The 16144-nt window shown below is 41.8% G+C and overlaps 1 protein-coding gene and 1 non-coding gene across 2 annotated transcripts in view; both read right to left on the bottom strand.

Moving 5' to 3' along the window:
- Positions 1-7261, bottom strand: part of LOC145407480 (uncharacterized) — a 273053-nt gene extending 265792 nt beyond the window's left edge. Inside the window, exons 1-2 of the mRNA XM_080278410.1 lie at positions 7030-7261; positions 5960-6344 (exon numbers count right to left, since the gene is read on the bottom strand). Of these exons, the coding sequence (XP_080134536.1) occupies positions 5960-6344; positions 7030-7261 (617 nt within the window). The remainder of the gene's footprint in view (positions 1-5959; positions 6345-7029) is intronic.
- Positions 7262-13205: 5944 nt separating this feature from the next.
- Positions 13206-13324, bottom strand: LOC145407583 (5S ribosomal RNA). Its single transcript, XR_013898737.1, has one exon. It is a non-coding gene; the product is annotated as a 5S ribosomal RNA (ribosomal RNA).
- Positions 13325-16144: the final 2820 nt, after the last annotated feature.

The raw sequence follows: 16144 nt of genomic DNA, 5'->3' as shown, positions 1-16144 counted from the left end.
GTCAGGTATAATTAGTCCTCTGCATAAAGGCAAAGGGGAAAAAGAAGTATGTGGTAATCACAGGGGCATTTGTCTTCTTAGTGTAACAAGAAAAGTGTATGGTAGATTACTTATTGACATAGTTAGGGAAATAACAGAGGAATTAGTTGGAGAAGAAAGGTTTTAAGAAGGAAAGAGGTTGTGTAGATCAGATAGTCATTCTTAGATCTTCAGTGGAAAAGTTTCTCAAGAAGGGAAAGAAGTTGTATGCTGCCTTCATGCATCTGGAGAAAGCATATGACAGGGTGGATAGAAAAGGAATATGGAAAGTATTAACCCTTTTGCTCGCGATAAGTTTTAATAAGTTTCGCATTCCACAACATATCGCCTTTCTCCCCACCCCTCGCCACCTGCTGCCTGCTCCAAAAAAGTGTATTTGCAGCTTATTTTCACTGCCCAAACATATTTATTTTGCCACAAAACCTACATATTCCTATTCGTCGATGTTTGTTCTACACAATAAGCCAAAAACACACACACACACACACACACACACACACACACACACACAGTGGGAGTCAGAGGTAGCAGACGTGTGACGTCAGTGCTCCGTACCGAACCAACACGGCCAGTGGCATTACCTAAATTAGTATCTTTATATGAATCAAGCTCTGTACCAGGTTAGACTAAATGATTTTTCATTATTAAAAGAAAAAAAAAAAAATAAGAAGAAGTTTAAACAAGACTTGTTCAAACAGAAAAGAGAACCAAGAGGCGAAAGAATGCGCTCAGTCAGCTGAGGTTTGTTTAGACTACAACTGCCCCAGGGAATGTACAGTAAGTACACTGTGCTTTTAGTATTGCAAAATGGACACATACTTTAGTAAAGCAAATTTGGAAAAGAACAGGGATAAAGGTAGGAAGCAAAATGATGATTTTTACCAAGAACTGGTTGAAGTGGAGACTCACAATAGACTGGTTGAACGTGTACACGAACTAGAAATGGCTTTCAAAAATGAAATTGATGAAATAAAGAAGCAGATGCACTTGCAAAAGGAAGAAATAGAAAAACTAGGAAGGGAGGCCAACAAGGAAGACACAACCATCAGTGAACTAACAGTGGAACTGAGTACACTAAGGAAGAAAATGAGTGAAATGGCAAGTACAGTAGTCAATCAGGAGAGTGTTATGGAAGAGTTCAAAAATGATACAGAGACAATTAGGGAAGTAAACAGTCTGATAGACCAAAGCAGTGATATTGAGGAGAAGATAACACAGGTGAATGAAGCTGTGCTAAGCTACAAAAATGATGTGGAAACCACGTATGCTGAAATGGTGAAAGTAAAGAAAGACTTAGAAACAAGGGTGGAGCAAAAAAGCATTAAACAGGAAGTGAAAAGAATAATCCAAAACAATCCAAAGTTAGTCAGAGATTCAGTAGATATAAACAAAACTATAGTAATCACTGGTATAGAAGATGAAGAAGTAAAAAACAAGATCACAAGAGACAAAAAGGAGATGGCAAATGTAATGAGCTTACTGAAAGAAGTATCAGAGGAAATCTGTAGTAAAGACATAGAGGAACACAAAAGGTTAGGGAAATACGAGAAAAGCAAGACAAGACCTCTAAAGGTGACTTTCCAGAGTGTAAACACTGTGGAGGAGATACTAAAAAATGCAAAGAATCTTATGGAAAAAGAGGAGTTCAAAAATGTATGGATAAAAAGATGCCTAACACAAGAGGAACTGGAATTACTGAAAGAGAAGAGGGAGGAAGCAAAAAAAAAAAATGAGGGAAGATCAGAAGAGGAGAAGAACAAAATTTTTTACAAAGTAATAGGATTGCAGGTACGAAAGTGGTACACAAACAGGATGGAAGAAAAAGGAGGAAGGTAGTTGTCATGACAAGTATATAAACAAGATGATAAAGTTGATGTACTCAAATGTGGATGGAATGGTATCTAAATTACTAGAGATGAATGATTATGTCAGAGAAAATGAACCACAAATAATATGCCTAACTGAAACAAAATTAACACCAAGGATATCCAATGACATACTAAACTTAGAGGAATACAATATATGGAGAAGAGACAGAAATTTAAAAAAGGGAGGAGGAATTATAATATTAACTAAGAAAAATCTAAAAGTCAAGGAAATAAAACTAGATATACCATCACAAGTAGAACTCATTGCAGTAGAGATCAACACATCTGAAGGAAAAGTAATTGTAGCCAATTTGTACATGCCACCCTGATCAAACACATGGGAAAGAGACAAATATGAGAACCTGGCAGAGAGTACAATTCAGAGTTTAAGATCATTACTACATAAAATGGAAATTGGAAAGAATTATACTAACTGGAAATTTTAATACAAATATAAATTGGAATACTCTAGATATAATTAGCCAAGAAAGCTGTTGGGACCAAAATCTCCTGGATCTCGTGCAAGAGTTTTTCCTAACGCAACATGTGAGGGAAACCACCAGAAAAAGAGGACTCGATGTACCTTCAGTGCTAGATCTAATATTTACTAGGCAAGAAAATGATATTGACAGTTTAATATATCACCCTCCACTCGGCAAAAACGATCATGCAGTACTAAATTACAGCTTCAGGATAGCATATGACATAGTTAACAGCAATGCAAGTTACAAAAAGAGACTAAACTATAAAAAGGGAAATTATCAAGACCTAAAGAAGTATTTCTTAGAAGTTGATTGGGAAAATAAGCTTAGAGGACAAGATTTAAATGCTGTATATAAAAAATTCTGTGAATTTTATGAAATAGGAGTCCAGAAGTACATCCCACAGCACAAAGAAGAACATAAGAAAATACAGAAATGGTTCAATACAGAATGTAAAAAATCAAATGAAAGAAGAGATTTGTTGTGGAATAGATACAGAAGACACAATAGTGAAAGGGCGTATAATAATTACAAACAGGCAAGAAACGATTATACAAGAATAAGGAGGGAAGCCCAAAAACAGTTTGAGGAGGATATAATAAATAAAACTAGTGATCAACCAAAGCTGTTTTACGCTACATCACAAGCAAAACCAAAGTAAAAGATATAATACAATCCATTACGGACGAGGGAATCACTTATACACAAGAGAAAGATATTTGTGAAGACTAAATAAGAATTTCCAATTAGTTCTTACAGAAGAAAAAATTTTGAGAGGGACTATGTGGAACATGCATGTTCATACATACTACCAGATATACAAATAGCAGAAAAAGTAATACAGGAGTTAAGTAAATTTGACAGAGGAAAAGCAAGTGGTCCTGATGAAATTTGATGTTGGGTACTACGAGAATGTGCAAAGGAGTTAAGTAAATCATTATTTTTAATTTTCAAGAAATCCTTGAGTCAAGGTAAACTACCTGATATTTGGAAGAAAGCAAATATTGCCCCCTTATTCAAGAAAGGAAATAGACAAAATCCACTCAACTACCAACCAGTATCACTGACCAGTGTTGTAAGCAAGGTATTAGAAAAGCTTATAAGAAAAGCTTGGGTAAATCATCTAGAAGAACACATGATAACAGAAAGACAGTTTGGTTTCAGAAAAGGAAAATCATGTGTTACTAATCTGTTGAGCTACTATGACAGAGTAACAAACACAATACAGGAAAGAGAAGGATGGGTGGACAGTATCTATTTAGATTTCAAGAAAGCTATTGACACAGTACCACACCAAAGACTTTTATGGAAACTGTACCATCAAGGAGGAATTCGAGGCAAACTGTTTTGTTGGATGCAAGATTTTCTCATAAAAAGAGAAATGAGAACAGTACTAAGAGGAAACTACTCATCATGGAAAGAAGTTACTAGTGGAGTACCACAGGGATCATGTTTTTAGTGTATATAAATGATATAAACAGTAACACTGGAAATGAGAGCTATCTGAATATGTTTGCAGATGATGCAAAAATACAAAGGAGAATTACTAACACAGACTCTTGTAAAGAGCTACAAGAAGAATTAAATAAACTTCATGAATGGAGTAATACATGCCAAATGGAATTCAATGTGGACAAGTGTCATGTAATCAAGTTTGGTAAAAGTGGAAAAAGACCTGATTGGGATTATAAGTTAGGAAATAAAACCCTATACACATCAGAAAGAGAGAAGGATCTAGGTGTGATTATCTGATTATCAATAACAGACTATCTCCGGCTGACCACATCAGCGAGAAGGTACGGAACATGTATACTCTCTATCTATCTATCTATCTATAGCCCGACGCCCTAATCCCGCAAAGGGTGGCCGCAGACAAAACGCCTCCAAGTCACTCTGTCACCCACCATTTGACTCCCCTCCCCCCAACTCACCCCCCCCTCCCTCATATACCTCTCAACTCCATCCCTCCACCTCATCCTCGGTCTACCTCTCCCTCTCCCTCCCTCCACCTCACCTACATACACCCTCTTAGTCAGTGTTTCATTCTCCATTCTCTCCACATGTCCAAACCACCTCAGTGTATTTCTCCTAATCTTTTCAACCACATCCACATGTATACACTGCTTGCAAATATGAGAATAGCATTCACATACATAAATGAAGACATGCTAAGAAGGATAATAACATCATTCATTAGACCAACCCTGGAATATGCATCAGTAGTCTGGAGTCCTCATCTCAAAAAACACATAGACAAGATTGAAAAAGTTCAAAGGGCCGCTACAAGATGGATACCAAGCTTAAGGGACCTAAGCTACGAAGAAAGACTAAATAAACTGAATCTACCAACACTACAGAAGAGAAGGAAAAGAGGTGACATGATAATGCTATATAAGTGCATATCAGGGAAGGAGAAAATAGACATAAATGATTACTTAACATACGGAGAAGCATCAGCAAGAGGACACTGCAAAAAACTGCATAAGAAGAGATGATAAAGACGTAAGGAAATTCAGTTTCCCAAACAGAGCAACTGATCAATGGAATGCACTACCGAATGAAATAGTGTGTGCCAAAACAATTCACAAATTTAAGGATATGTACAATAAATATGGTTTAAGACACGGGACAGTACGAGCTTGACTCATTCCTGTAAAGATACAATTAGGTAAGAAGAATTAGGTAGGTAAGAACACACTATATGTACGTTAGGGCAGTATGAATAAACATTCAAGAACATTCATCTCACTTCCCAACATCATAACTTGAATGTTTACAAATCTATATCTACATGTTATACCATCACTAGAAAGAGAATTTTATTAGCTTTCGAATGGGATCGTTGGCATTTTGATATGAGGTACGGTTTTCGAGTAAAAAGCGAAAAAGTAAAACCTATTTCTGACAGACAAAAGATTTTTTATTCAGGGAGCTCTAGCAAAATACTTTTCTTGGCAGTGTTGTTTTTTTTTTTTCATCATTGTATGCAGAATTTCATGGGCTTTCATTTGAGACCAGAACGGTTCTCCTTTGCCTCATAATTTTCAAGAAAAATGCAAAAAACTATGGTGTACCCACCTGCGCACTGAACCGCCATCAGCTGCAGTCACTTATGTTATTTTCCCATAGCGCACAAACATGTTTATGCTTGCTAGGTATGTTTTTTTTTTCAGTTTTATTCTAAATACTATTATAAAATAACATTTGGTTTTCTTTATAGTCCTCTCAGAAACCACAACTGAAACTGATGCTGTACTTATTTCCCTGTCATTTGTGTTGATGTAAAGAACAATATATATGTATGTGTAAATATACTGACATAAAGATAGGTAAACAGATAAATCATAAAAGAAAATCACTTACTTCTCCAGTGGCGATACTCTTCCTGCAGGACCAGATGGGTTTGGAGGTGAGGAGTTTTGTACTGTGTGTGTGTGTGTGTGTGTGTGTGTGTGTTTGCTCCACTAGTGAAGGTATTGCTTGGCATGGTACCGCTCAAAGCAATCACCCATGGAAAGCGGCACATCACATACAGGACATATGTTCCTTGTGTCCTTCCTCTTCCCCAACCTGAAGCAGAAGGTACACCCGAGCATCTTCCCGTTGGGGATCCTCGCCCGGTGGTGGCCCTGAGTGCGGTCTAACCTGACGTTGTCGTCTATCACCCAGCAGCGCTTGGTTGGATGCCCTCGTTCTCTGTAGTCCTGTCGTGCGGGAAGGACAGCTGCAGGCCCAGGCACAGGCTCTCCCAACGGACCAGCAACTGTAGGTGGTGGCGGTGCTAACACCCGTGATAGGCCTCCTGCAGGCAGTGCTGGTGGCGGTGACGGCACCCATGATGGGCCTGCTACAGATGGTGCTGATGGCAGTGACAGCATCAGTGATGGGCCTGCTGCAGGTTGTGCTGGCGGTGGTGATGGGACCCGTGGTGGTCCTCCTGCAAGCAGTGCTGATGCTGGTGGTGGCTGGGCCCATCCTGGTGCTGGTGCCTGTGCCTGCTGGTTGCCAGGTGTTGCTGGTGCTGGCCTTCAGGTAGGTAGGTCTAGGGCATGGTGGATTACATGTCCAGACGTGATCCAGTCCTCTTCGTGGAAGTGCAGAAGATCGCAGGAGATCTGCCCCACAAATTCATGAAGTGTTACTGTCCCATGTGTGTACTTTTTGTACAAGGTGAATGCCGTTGAAGAGTGCCATGTGGACAAAGCAGAAGGTGATCTTCGTCCACTTGATGGTTCACCATTGGATGGGGTAGTATTGGACCATCTGATCGAAATGATCCACCCCACTCCTGTACCTGTTGTAGTCCTCCACTACAACGGGCTTGTTGATAACCATCTCCACATAGGTTGTCTGCCTGTCATTACCCCGCACCTTCCCTCAAACCCTCTTTGGAATGGTGTCAGTGCTGTGGAAGGTGGACACCATGTTGACAATGCGCTTGTCCCTTCACAGCAAGACGAGCACATTGTCCTTGTGCCTGTACGCCATACCCCCCTTGTGCAGGCTCTTAGCCCTGGCGATGGCCTGCAGCTGGCGTGGTGCTCCTCTAGGCAGCTGTAGGTCCCACACATGTAAATGCCTGCTGTGAAGTCATTTGCACAGGGCTACAGAATTGTAATAGTTGTCCATGAACAACTTACAGCCCTGGTCCTTCAACAGTTCTACCAGGCACCACACGGTGTTCTCAAGGGTCCGCTGCACCCCCACCCAGACCTCGAGGTTCCAGATGTAGCCCGAGGATGACTCAGCCACCATGTACAGTTTGATGGCATACTTGGTGGGCTTCTGGGGGTTGTAGACACAGAAGGAGAGCCTGCCCTTCCATCCCAGAGAGCCCTCATCGAGGCTGAACTGCTCCTGGGGTTGGTACATTGACTAGAACCGCTGAAAGAGGTAGAGGTACCCCATGACCATGTGAACGGAATGAGCTGATCTTGGTTGTCCCAGGGTATGGTGAATGGGTTGAAAGTGTGAAAGTGCTTCAGGATGGCAATGAAGAGCCTTCCACTCATCGTCCTCCTGAACCTTAGGAAGTCTTGCAGCTCAGAACTCCTTCAGTAGTGCCTGATGGTGGGCATGTGCACGACCCCCATGAACACATACAACCCCAGGAACTTGGCCATCTCCTCTTCATTACAGGTGAACCAGATATCCAGCTGAGTCCCCAGGAATGTGGCATACCAGTTGGTTTCCATGGTGAGATATGACAACTCGCAAATGAAGAAGAGCTGGAAGAACTGCAGCGGAGTTGTTGGGATATCCACGTTGATCCCTGGGGAGCCAGTGAACAGCCCGTGGTTTGGTGTGAACGGGCCACTGCCCCACCCGGGATCCTCTTCACCAGCGATGGCGGCAGTGGCAGTGAGTCGGCCTGCCAACACCCTTCGGCCTGCCCTCCTACCCCTTGGACATCCCTCATGACCAGGAAGCGGACCAAGGTGCCCTTGTCTAGGAGGGGAGAGCTCAGATGAGGACAAGGACAAGACAGAGGGCTCTGGGGACTAGAGATGTACCGATACCAAAATTTTGACCGATACCGATGCCAATACCACAAAACTGGACTGATACTGATACCAGTGAGGGAGGGTGGTGCCTGCAGTCTGAGGGCTGTGGCAGGGTCCTGAGCTGCTGATGCAAGGCTACCAACCTGTCTTGTAGATGTCCATGGTGGCAGATGTGGCTCATTACCAAAGGATGTACTGCATTACTAAGCACCATGTACTCAAATTAATGATACTAAATAATTGGATTTTACCAATAATTTATGTTTCATACTTATAAAACATCCAAATCCTATTTAACAAAATAACTTCCTGTGAGTGATATGTTATGCACTAAATTCCTTTTAAGTATCGGTAGTATCGGCAGAAAATCAGCTGATACCGATTCCGATACTCTAAAAATGGGCCGATACCACCAATACTGATACATCAATACATCTCTATTGGGGACACCATTCTCCTCGGCCTGGCTGGCGAGGATGTCACCATAGCATCCTGCACAGCGGAAACCAGTGGAGGGGCCATGGTCACATACAATGGCCCGGATTCCGGTGACACTGGCTTGGCCAAGGGGTCTGAGGGGCCTGGAGATGGAGAGCCGACAAAGACAGCGGTGGGACAGGCAGGTCCTAGAGGTGGGAAGAGCCCTGAGTTGAGGCTGGCCACCAATGGTGGAGTTGTCTCCCATGGTGGAGGGCGTTGGGGCAGCTCCACTTGCTGGCCGGAAGGCATGATGTAAATCTCCGCCCCAGAACATTCACTCTCGCCATCACTCTCTGACTCAATCTCATCGAGGAGTCTTCTCTACTCGTCTGGTGCCAACTCCTGTTTCATCTTTGCAAAAGACTTATTGTCATTGCAAGCCAACTGGAGAATGAAACTGCTGTGCTAGGGTTGTAAGCTGAAATAAAGCAATCAAGGTATTGTATTCACAGCCAGCCAAGAACTTTGCTCAACACTAGCACAACACAAGGATTCATGATATACATGTATGTCCCTGAAAAACATAATCTGCTACACCTGACTTAGTGCACAGGTAGGGGCCACCTACGTGACCTATGGAACATGTGCATGTACTTTAGTGGTGAACTATATTGTATTTCTCATAAAGTGATAGATTTACTGATTTCTCACGTGAAAGAAACACGTAAACAGTACAGCATGTTCTCGCAAGAAAACTATCGTCTCCTACACCTGAGTTAGTGCAAAGGTAGCAAAATGCAACGTGACCTATGGAACACGTGCATGTACTTTAGTGGTGAAATATACTGTATTTCTCATACAGTGATAGATTTGGTTACCTCTCATGTGAAAAAACATGTAAATGGTGCAGTCAGTTCTGATAAGAAAAATATCGTCTCCTACACCTGAGTTAGCGCAAAAGTAGCGAAATCCAGCATCACATACACAGCATGTGAATGTACTTTAGTGGTGAAATATACTGTATTTCTCACAAAGTGATTGATTTGGTTATGTCTCGTGTAATCAACATGTAAAAAGCATACTGCGTGCTCGTTACAAATTCTTGTGTACAAGAGAAGTAGTGCTACCTTTGCGCTGTCAGGTGTAGGAGACGATGTTTTTCTTACAAGCCCACGCTGCACCGTTTACGTGTTTTGTTCACATGAGACATAACCAAATCTATCACTCTATGAGAAATACCGTATACTTCACTAAAGTACATGCACGTGTTCCGTAGGTCACATTGCATTTCACAACCTTCGCGCTAACTCAGGTGTAGGAGATGATATTTTCCTTACGAGAACACTCTGCACTGTTTACATGTTCTGTTCACATGAGACATAACCAAATCTATCACTTTATGAGATATACAGTACATTTCACCACTAAAAGTACAAGTACGTGTTCCATATGTCAAGTTCCATTTCACTACCTTTGCACTAACTCAGGTGTATGAGACGATGTTTGTCTTACGAGCACGTGATTCACTCTTTCATTTTCTTTTCACGTTACACATAACCAAATCTATCACTTTATGAGATACACAGTACATTTCACCACTAAAGTGCATGCATATATTCCATTGGTCACACAGGTGGCCCTTACCTGTTCACTAAGTCAGGAGTAGCAGACACTACTTTTGTAATGGGAACACACTGTTCTGTTTCTGTTTTTATTTCACATGAGACACTGTATGAGAAACTCTTCACCACTGAAGTACATGCACATGCTCTGTATGTCACATTGGATTTTGTGACCTTTGCACTAAACTTCGGTGGTAGGAGACGATGTTTTTCTTACGAGCATGGTGTTCACTCTTCCATTTTCTTTTCACATTACACATAACCAAATCTATCAGTTTATGAGATACACAGTATATTCCACCACTAAAAGTGCATGAATGTGCTCTGTAGGTCACATGTGCTATACTTCAGGTATCGCACCACAATATTTTCTGACGAGCACGTGAAGCAGTGTTTACCTTGTTCCACACAAGCATACGATAAACATATCACTATAATACTCATGCTTTATTTCACACAACAAGCATACGGAATTACGAGGGGTGATTAGAAAGAAATGACAGTGAGTCCATAAACTTTTATTAGCATGAAGAACTATCAAACTATGACTCACATTCCTTCAAAGTACTCCCCTCCAACCTCTATGCAGCGTTCCATTCTCTTTCTCCACTTCATGAAGCAAGCGTGGTACTCTGAAGACGGTATACTTCGGAGTTCTGAATTGACGGTTCGTGCCAAGTCTTGGATGCGATGAAATTGCTTCCCAGCGATGGCAGATTTAATTTTTGGAAACAACCAAAAGTCACAGGGAGCCAGGTCAGGGGAGTAGGGTGGGTGGGGGAGCAGAGTTATACCTTGTTGTTCCAGGTACTGCATAGTGAGGCGAGCTTTGTGGGGTGCAGCATTGTCGCGGTGCAGCAAAAGGCGAGACCGACGGCGGGTTGGTGCGGTGTTGGCCTTGTGTTCCAAGACTTGTGGAAGGACCTGGTCTGTGTAGTATTGGGCTGTGATAGTGGACTTTTCAGGCATCACATCCACGCATATTGGTCCTTGAGAATTGAAAAAGATGGTGAAAAGGCGCTTCCGGCTGCGAAATCCTTCCTTCAAAATCTGAGGTCGAGGGTCTTCATCGCCCAACCACACCATGTTTGACTGCTTGTCACGGGTTGTGAAGAATGAAATCCAACACTCATCTCCAGTAGCAACATCTGAGAACCATTTTGGACCATTTGGTTCAAATTCAGCAAGCCAGACACGACAAATCCTCACCCGTTCAGCCTTTTGCTCATCAGTCAACAAATGGGGTATCCATCGACAACACTTCTTCCTCAGGTGTAATTGTTCATGCACGATGTCATATGCACTCCCATAACTGATATCAAGCTCCAAGGCTAAGAACCTAAGAGTTACAGTCGGATCCTCGTCAATGATGGACCGTGCACGGACAGTTGTTGCTTCGGTCACGGATGTCCGGGGGCGTCCAGAGCGTTGTTCATCTTTCAATTCAGTTTTTCCTGCTGTGAAAGCACGAATCCAGCGGGAAACAGTTTCCAGGGAAGGAGTAGTGTCTGGAAAAACTTGTAATAATTCCCCTCGAATCTCTGTTGCTTTCTTTCCCAGTTTCCACCTCGTAAAAATGTAGAACCTGCAGCCTTCTTTCGAGTAATCCATGTTTCTGGCCAGAGAGCAAAAACAAGAGTGAAGCATTCACTCACAACAATAAAACAAGAAAAGTCAGGCATACGGCGACAAGTTCAAACTCGTAAGGACAGGCAACTGTGCACTCTCCTTGCTCCCCTACCTCCCATCATTCAAGGTTTTCATGTTATAGCACGAACTGTCATTACTTTCTGATCACCCTTCGTAGTATAACAGTATAAAATGAAATATCCTCTATTTCATCCCCTCATGACAAAGGCATGCTGTGGCTGTAAGGTGTACATGACTCATGCTCTAGCCAATATTTTATCACATACACTCGTTGCACTGTACTCCTTATTGTACTATATACTGTAAAATAAAATGAAGTATCCCTAAACCTCCTCTATTTCATTCCCTCATGATCACAGCGTGCCATGTTTGTAAGGCATACATGACTCATGCCCTAGCCAATATTTTATCATGTACACTTGTTGCACTGTACTCCTATTTATTGCACTATAACACTATCCCACATATATCAGCATAAAACAATGATTTCATCAACACCTTGCCAATTATTCCGTTCATGACAATGCCGTGTCGTAAGGCGGTTTCTTGCCTCCCCCTAAAGCTGCTGGACGTTTCACCATCTCCTTGTTCACTAGTTATTGCACACTGTATTCACCTGATTCACTGTCACTATTTCAATGATTGAATACTCACATTTGGTGCAGGGTAGAGGCAGGGTAGTTGTGGGGCCACAGCGAAAAACAGGTGGCACAATCTTCATTGGGCCAACGGCTGATAACGACCAGGAATGATTCACAAACATCTTATTTCCTATTGCAAACACCAAATCTAATCACAATAGTGCCCAAAAAAGTAGAGACAAGCACTATTGGTATAGTGAAATATGATGAGTGCCTGGGACGGGGGTAATAGAGGAGGTTTAAAGGGACATGACCATGCGCTACAATCAATCTGTCTGCGCTGCGGCGCATCTCAGGACCCACGAATGCCAACTCATTACTTTTGATGAGAGCCGGACAAGCCATGATGCATTAAAAAATGACACAGATCACCTGAAAACTTAACTTTTGGAGAATTTTTTGTGCTTTTATGACGCTAAAAGTGTCACTGTGCATTCACGAGGAAAGACCATAATGATGCACAACGTGTCACTGCATACGAAAGGGTTAAGAACATATGGAGTCGACAGGAATTTGTTGAATGCCATGAAGAGTATGTATGAGAGTACTAAGGCTGAAGTGAGTGTGGCCAGTGAAATGAGTGAATTCTTCTATCTAAAAGTTGGATTGAAACAGGGATGTGTCATGTCTCCATGGCTGTATATGGATGGGGTTATAAAAGAGATACAAGGTAGGGCAGTGGATGTTGGAGCAGCCCTAGTGAGAGAGGGCAGTGTTTGGAAACTCCCTGTACTGTTTTTTGCAGATGACATTGTGTTATTAATTGAAAACAAAGGGGAGCTGCAAAGGCTTGGTGGATGAGTTTGGGAGAGTGTGTGAGAAATGGAATCTAAAGATGAATGTAGAGAAAAGTAAAGATTCATTCATTCATTCATTGCCAGATGCCATGTATCCCAAACAGGGTGGCCAAGGGCTTAGAGTTAATTGTTTTACAGGGAGGGGCATTAATCCTCCACCAACCCCACTTGACACGTAGGGATGCCAACAGCATCTGGTGTTCCCAGGCAGTCACCCATCCAAGTACTAACCAGACCCAACGTTGCTTAACTTCGCTGATCGGATGGGAAGCGGTGTACTCAACGTGGTATGGCCGTTGGCAAAAGTAAAGATATGGTCTTCAAAAGAAGTGAAGTCAGTGAATGTACAGGGAGGATGGATGAGGAGGAAATGAAAAATGTGAGTGTGTATAAGTGTTTGGTTATTGTGATAAGGATGGAAGTTTAGAGGGTGAAACGCTTGAAAATGTCTATCTATCTATCTATCTATTGCCAGACGCAACGAGGAAAAAAGGTTGCTGGTTCCTTGAAAGCAGTGATAAGCAACAGGGAAGTGAGCATGGATGTGAAAAAGTTAATACATGACAGTATTGTCATACGAACTCTAACGTATGGAAATGAAGCTTGGACTTAGTTGGAGGGACAGAAGTCAAGAGTGAGAGCAGTGGAAATGAGTCATCTGAGAGGAGCATGTGGAGTCACATGGAGAGAGACTGACAAATGAGGAAGTGAAGGAGCGTTGTGGTGTGGATGTGATAGGAAGCATTAGGAGAAACACACTGAGGTGGTTGGCCATGTGGAGAGGATGTAGAGTGAGAGACTGATGAGGAGAGTGTATGTGAGTGAGGTGGAGGAGGGATAGGGAGGGGGAGGCCAAGGAGGGATGGAGTGGAGAGGTATATGAGAGAGGAGGGTGTGAGCTGGGAGCAGGGCAGTGAAACGGTTTTTAACAGGGTGACATGGAGGCAAATTTTTTTTTTTTTTAATTGTGAGGAAGAAGGAACCAAAGGCAATGAGCCCACAAAACTGTTCCTTCCAAAAAAAAACAAAATGCGAGAGAGAGCCATATTCAAGATCCGATCATTTCAAGATGCCTGGACACACTGCGTTTGAAAGACTGCAGATCATAGGAAGCAGGAAATACAGACAGAGGGAGACAGTTCCAGAGTTCACCTGTTGCATAAATGAAGGACTAGAAGTAACGGTTAACTCTTGCATTAGACAGCTGGACAGAAAAGGGATGAGAGTTTGTTGCTAGATGGGTGCTATGTGCCTGTCGTAGAGGTGGAGGAATGCATGCAGACAGTTCAGAGGAGCAGTGATCATTGAAGTAGCGATAGAAAAGAGACAAAGATGCAACAGTGTGGCGAAGAGACAGAGGTTGAAGGGAGTCAGTAAGAGAAGGAGAGTTAAAGAGGTAAAAAGCCTTTGACTCCACCCTATTGAGAAGAGCTGTATGTGGGGAGCCTCCCCACACATGATAGTTGTGCTCCATGCAGGGGCGGATAAAACTCCTGTATAGAGTCAACAATCGTGCAGGGGTAAAGAAGGAACAGAGTCGGCTTAGCACACCCAATCTCTTGGAAGCAGATTTTACAAGAGATGTACCGTATTTCGTGGCATGTTAGACGCTGCAGTGTGAAAGACGCACCCTAATTCTGGAAAGGAAGCTCTGAGAAAAAAAGTATGGCTTGACTAAGACTACAGAAAGGTTGCTTGATATGAGTATTTTTCACTAAAATACACACTCACCTTTCAGAACCTCTGTTCAGTACTGTATATCTGTCTTTGGTTTCTTTATTTTTATGTAAAAGAAGGGTACAAGACATGAAAACAAACAACCCCTTCCTTACGTAATGTTACTTCATTCCATGACACTATCTTAACACATTAGAGTCTCTCTTCAGTACTGTATATATATGTTTGGTGTCTTTATTTTTATGTAAAAGAAGGTTAGAAGACAAGAAAACAAACAAACAACCCCTTCCTTATAAAATGTTATCCATACCAGGACGCCATCTTAACATTACCGGTTTGTTTATGAAATATGAAGTGTCTGATTCCTTTACTAAAGTAATTTGAGACGTGATGTTCATCTCTATTAAAGTACACTATCAGTATATAGAGATAAGTATCATTTTTCGTGAAGTGAAATTAAAAAAACAAAACTCAATAAAACCAGTTCTTTCATTCACTTAAGAAAATACAAAGGCCATTAAGTGAAGGAATACACTATATCTCCAAATCAAATGCCTGCATGTCTTCAAATGCCAGCATGTGTGAACTTTAGAATCAAACAACACAACCATGTTTTCAAAAATCAATTACAAGGAATGTTTACACCTTTTTATGTACCCTAAACGTACCAGAAACCATCCTAACATGGGGTGATCGAATTTCCATATAGCTAGGCGGTAAACTGCTAAATTGCTAAACTGCTAATAATGCTGTAATTTCGGGAAGTATTATTTAATGTTGCAACTTTTTCCCATTTTTCACTAACAGTAATATAAGACTGCTTCCTTCTATGATGCTCTTGTATCGAATGAAACAAAATATCAGTAAGAGATGCCAGCCTAACAAGAATTTTTGAATTTCCACATGAGACAGACATCTGTTACAATGACTCAACAAAAGTCATGCTAGTCAACATCTCCAATATGATTCCCTTGCTAGTTAGTGATTGGATAGCAAGTGATCATTATTGCCCTTCTGAAGGTTAGCAAGGGGTTCAGAAGTGATCATGTTCTGAGAGTTGAGGGAACGCTAGGTGCTAAATTGCTAAACTGCTAATAAGCTGTAATTTCAGACTACTGTTTAATGTTGCAGTTGTTTTTCCCGTTTTTCAGTAACGGTAACAGAAAACTGTTTCCTTCTATTATATTCTTGTCTCTAATGAAACAAAATATCAGTAAGAGAAGCCAGCCAAACAAGGGTTATTGAATTTCCATATGAGACAGACGTCTGTTACAATGACTCAACAAAAGTCAAGCTAGCCAACATCTCCAATATGATTCCCTTGCTAGTCAGTGACTGGATAGCAAGTGATCATTATTGCCTTTCTGAAGGTTAGCAAGGGGTTCAGAAGTGATCATGTTCTAAGAGTTGGGGGAATGTTAGGTGCTAAACTGCTATACTGCTG

The sequence above is a fragment of the Coenobita brevimanus genome, chromosome 73, assembly GCF_032717465.1.
Source record: "Coenobita brevimanus isolate Jiangsu-jjx chromosome 73, ASM3271746v2, whole genome shotgun sequence".
In the NCBI taxonomy this organism is placed as follows: Eukaryota; Metazoa; Arthropoda; class Malacostraca; order Decapoda; family Coenobitidae; genus Coenobita; species Coenobita brevimanus.
Note: the sequence above shows the minus strand (reverse complement) of the source record. Positions and strands in the feature narration are given on the sequence as shown.